Raw genomic sequence first — 4,876 nt, 5'->3', positions numbered from 1 at the left:
CGAATATGCACGGCGAAAAAATGACTAGGACTGCCAAACCCCAAGGAAGAGACAAATAAAGCTTCGATTTAAATAAATGTTGACTGAGGAACCGAATGATTGCGGGTCCGGCTCAATAGCACAATGTACTTTCTTAAGCTCTTGCGTGTGTGATAGAGTGCGCCACATGTCTGAAGCTGATGGTCCCAGAGACTGGTTAATGACACGTTGTAAGAATGCAACGAATGTACATATGGCACAGCCAAAAGGACAGAAAGGAAAGAAAAAGAACACTTTACCTTGCACTCTAAAAGAAGCTTACACCCTTTGGGGCTTATCATGCCCCAAATGGTGTACGATAAGCCCCAAAGCTTTGGCCGTGCATTGGGCCATTACAGTGAAGTTTCGACATTACCTACTTGGACGACGGTTCCATCTTCTGACAGACAACTGGTCAGTTGCCTGCTTGACGACAAACTTTAAGCCCTCTCGACGCTTCACAGAAATGCTACTCGATCTAGCAGAGTTCGACTTCTCTGTTGAACATCGACCAGAACGTCAGAACCATGTGGCTGACATGCTTTCACGTTACTCATCCGCCACAGTGTCTCAAGCCCACACCCTCATCACAATGCAAGCTGAAGATGAAACATGCAAGACCATCCATGCGAAGCTTCTGTCAGGACAGGAGAACCAGAACTTTGTTGTGGCCAATGAAATCCTCTACAGGATTGTGAGTCCAGATCTGTACACAATTGTTGTCCCAGCCAAAGTGCAACAGGAAGTCCTTGAACTTGCTCATGATGCCAATGGACACATGTATGTGTCACGCACCCTCACAAAGATCAAAGGGTGCTATTGGTGGCCGAAGATGGCTGCTACTACGAAAGAATATGTTGAAGCCTGTCCAGTTTGCCAGGTACACAACCGGCCTACCACATCTTCAGTTGGTACAATGTGTTACACGCCTACTACTGAGATTCCCTTCAGTGTCATAGCTCTTGACCACATCACAATGCCAGGAACAGAAGAGAAGTACATCCTCAACGTCATTGACTTCACAACCAGATACATTGTCCCAGCAGCGGTGCCCACAACCTCAACCAAAGATGTGCTGAAGCACTTGCATTCGTTGTTCTACAGATTTAGAGCTCCTGACGACTGTCTCTCCGACCATGCCAAGGCATTTGAGTCTCACCACTTCAAGAATTTCATGCGCATGCATGGTGTGAACATGCATTTTTCAGTAGCATACCGTGCTGCCAGCAACAGACTTGTTGAGCCTGACAGTGGAACACTTGTGATAATACTTCGGAAACTATGCGATGGTGATCAGTCACTTTGGGTGACGAAACTAGAAGAAGCCGCTTTCGCTGTCAATACAAGCCACCATCGAAGCACTGGCTTTTCGCCCTTCGAACTTTTGTTTGGGTTCATACCAAAGCTGCCACATCAAAAAGTCCGCCCACATCAAGCCTCTAACCTCAGCGAAAGGCTCCTGACACTGCCAGGCCGGCGAAGCGAAGGAGTCAGTAACTCGGAACAACCGCAAGAAACTCGGAAAACAATATATGACAGGACCCACTGCGATGCATCATTTGACACTGGCGACTTTGTATGGGTACGCCGACAAGAGCCTATCCTACAGGGATCTGAAAAGCTTGCTCCCAAGTTCAAAGGCTTATACCAAGTCATACGCAAGAGAACTCCAGTCACCTACGACGTTCGAGATGTAACCAACTCCAGAGTGTCTAGACAAGATACTCGAGTTGTTCATGTAAGCCAGATGAAGAGGTACCGTCCACCATACTTCGACACAATCCTGGCTCAGCCAACTGAGGGAGATGAACGCCCTACTCCAGACTCCGCCGAGTTGCTGCCCGAGGACCACGTCCCTGTTCACGCCACCGCTGAACTTTTAGACGCACATACCTCACCTTCACATGTAGATGAAGCCTCGGCCCACCCTCCAAGTCGACGCCCCCTACGTTATCGCACACGACCCCGACGTCAAACTACCTGTCAATGCAAGAGTAGTTTCTCTTTTCCAAGTAGACTTGGACTTCTAGGTGAGGTGGGATGTGAGCTTCAGCTCTAAACATAGCTGTATTCGGAATCCATGTGAAGCAACCCTGAGAGCCGTTGGACGTTTTTCCGAACAAGAACGGAGAGCCGGGGTTTTCAGCCTTGTACAATGTGACCGTGCTTTGTAAATTTGCCCAATTAAAGGTTTTCCACCCTTTCCGCCCGCTTCCTCCGCTCACACTATAAACACCGGGCCTCACGGCGCACGGGATTTCAGGAGCCATCATCATCATGACAAGTGCCGTGGTAGGTTGCAACAAGTACGTAGACAAGGCAGAAGAGGAAGATCTTTGAGGTCGATCAGGTTTAACACATATGAACTCGACGCCTACGTTTGTGGAAGCCAAGTGATGTCGACTGTTGTTGGAAGCGACTATGAGCAGTTCTTGATGAAGCTCTTTGTCGATGTCGATGATTTGGGCGCCGGCGTCATCAACCCACCCCAGATGTACAGGGCATTGGCGTACACCATAAGTCCCTTCCGGCACCGCTCCATCACTGAGTTGACCGCGGCGTTCCTGATCACCCTGGTCGACCGAAACAACACAGGTTTCGTGAACATGCAACAGTTTTTACGCATACATCAGATTTTCTCCCACTTCTGGATGGCCTTCCGGATCTATGACCCCAACGATTCGGGTTGGATTAAGTACACGGACCTCGAAGCTGCGATGGCGTACTGCTGCCTCCCGATGACGGAGCGACCAGCGAATGATGTGCGGCACCATGTCCACCGAAGGGCCCGGTTGTGTCTTGACCACTTTATTCGACTCTGTGCTCTGTCTATGAGCGATATGCTTGACCAGTAAGGCTGGACAGTCTGAAGTCGTCGACTTACCATCCGCAATAAAATAAATAAAAACTGCCAGCATGTTCTCTGGAGTATTCTTATCGTGCAGGCTCAATGCACAGTGCACAAGAGGTGACATGTTGCAGCACAAGATGCAACTGAGGTTTTGCTTCTTCGTTCCCCAGGGAGCAATGATGATGATGATGATGTGTTTTGTGGCACAGGCGCGCACATATGGCAAAGGGTGCTAAGCAAATGGTCCTGAGTTTTCAATGTAAAATTGTGAATGGTAGATGTAATATGTTTGCAAAGAAGCCTAAGAACGTGTCGCTGTCAAGTGCCTAAAATACATATGTATTACAACGAGAAGAAAGGGGGTTGACCGAAGGGCCCGATTTTTATTAGTCATATTGTTACGTATTGGTCATATTGGTAACCCTGTTAAGGTGCCGATAATCCACGCAAAAACGCCATGAAGCTTCCTTCTTTTTTACCAGTACAATAGGTGACGCCCTTGGACTACATGACGGTTCAATAATGTTCTTGGCAAGTATTTTGCGAACTTCTGCGTGAATAACTTGACGCTCAACCGGTGACACTCGATACGGGCGGCGATGAATAGGAGGGGCATCGCCGGTATTAATTCAATTTTTAACAGCTGTAGTTTGGGCCAAACGACGATTGTTAAAGTAAAAAATATCGTGGTAGGAAAACAGAACGCGGTAGAGCTCACGAGTGTGCTCGGCACGGCATGTCGGGCGCAATCATTTTCTGTAAGTGTGCGATGGTACAAGTTGCCGACTGCGATGGTAGAAGAGCATCAGCTGAATTGTCGTCTACTGCAAAAGATGCTACTGAGTGATCCTCGAATGAGCAAAGCTGGGCCAGAGACATCCCGCGTGGCAGCACTTGTGTCGTCAAGCCAAAATTGACCACTAGCAGGCAGACGCAATTCGCCGTGATAGATAAAACTGTATGAGGTACTGTGATCCCGTGTGTAAGTAGGACGTCTTGCACAGGAGCCGCGATGTAGCGACCGTCGGGCACTGGTGGGGATGACACTAAGTCAACGTAAGTCAGTGCCGAAGGTGGCAAGCGAACGAAGTCGACGGAACTGAGGCGACAGGGGTGTGGTTCAGCGGGATCCAGAACAGGCAGGCCAAGGCGGAGTACTGGCGGAACAATCGATGAGAGCCGAATGTGCGGAAGGGAAGTCTAAGCCGAGGATGATGTCGCGGGGACAGTGGGCGATGATTGTAAATAGCATGATAGTGGAGCGATCGGCGAAGGAAACGCGAGCGGCACACATACCAATTAGAGGGGCTGTTCCGCCTTCGGTGACACGGGCAACAGGTGTCGTGGAGGGCATGATTATTTTATTCATGCGGTTGCGAAGGTTAGCGCTCATTACCGACAAATGCGCCCCAGTGTCTATAAGAGCAGATACAGAAACACCGTCGACTTGCACGTCAAGAAAGTTCAGATGAGTGGGTAACGTCAGTAGAGGATTTGGCGGCGTAGGGATCAATGAAGCGTCACCTCGAGGCGCTGCATCGCCTAGTTTTTCGGCTGGGAGCGGCGTCCGAAGGGAGTCGGCGAAAAAGAGCGACGTGGCTGGGGAGAGCGAGATTGTTGTCGTTGGGGCGAAGGCGAACAAGAATAGGGGCGGTTCAGTGCAGGAGAATCAGTGGCGGCATTACCAGAGTGTGCGACATAGGAACGAGAAGGGCCACCTGAGGAGCGAGAGTAGTCAGTATAAGTAGACAGGGTCGGAGAACTCTAGCTACTGCGAAAGTGCCGAGAAATGTGCCCGATGCGATGGCAGTGAAAACAAATGGGCTTGTCGTCAGCAGTGCGCCATTCAGATGGGTTGCGGAAACGTGGTGGGTAAGAAGATGCTGGATGGCGCGGAATCGATGAAGCTGGGTGGTTAACAGGGCGACGGGCTGAGCAGATGGTGTGAAGGCCTCGCATCCGCAAACATCACATGCAGGAATATCAGCTATTCCAATTAGTGCTGAG

General features: G+C 49.8%; 1 protein-coding gene across 1 annotated transcript; it reads left to right on the top strand.

Annotated features, from left to right (window-relative positions):
* Window positions 1–2,414: 2,414 nt before the first annotated feature.
* On the top strand, window positions 2,415–2,873 carry LOC142565805 (programmed cell death protein 6-like). Its single transcript, XM_075676343.1, has one exon. The coding sequence runs from the start codon at window positions 2,415–2,417 to the stop codon at window positions 2,871–2,873; it is 459 nt and encodes a 152-aa protein (XP_075532458.1).
* The last annotated feature ends 2,003 nt before the right edge of the window (window positions 2,874–4,876 follow it).

This window comes from Dermacentor variabilis, unplaced genomic scaffold (genome assembly GCF_050947875.1).
Source record: "Dermacentor variabilis isolate Ectoservices unplaced genomic scaffold, ASM5094787v1 scaffold_12, whole genome shotgun sequence".
Classification (NCBI taxonomy): Eukaryota; Metazoa; Arthropoda; class Arachnida; order Ixodida; family Ixodidae; genus Dermacentor; species Dermacentor variabilis.
Note: the sequence above shows the minus strand (reverse complement) of the source record. Positions and strands in the feature narration are given on the sequence as shown.

Excerpts from the sequence above, each read along its gene's own strand:
- LOC142565805 (XM_075676343.1), top strand. The coding sequence starts at position 2,415 with ATGTCGACTGTTGTTGGAAGCGACTATGAGCAGTTCTTGATGAAGCTC.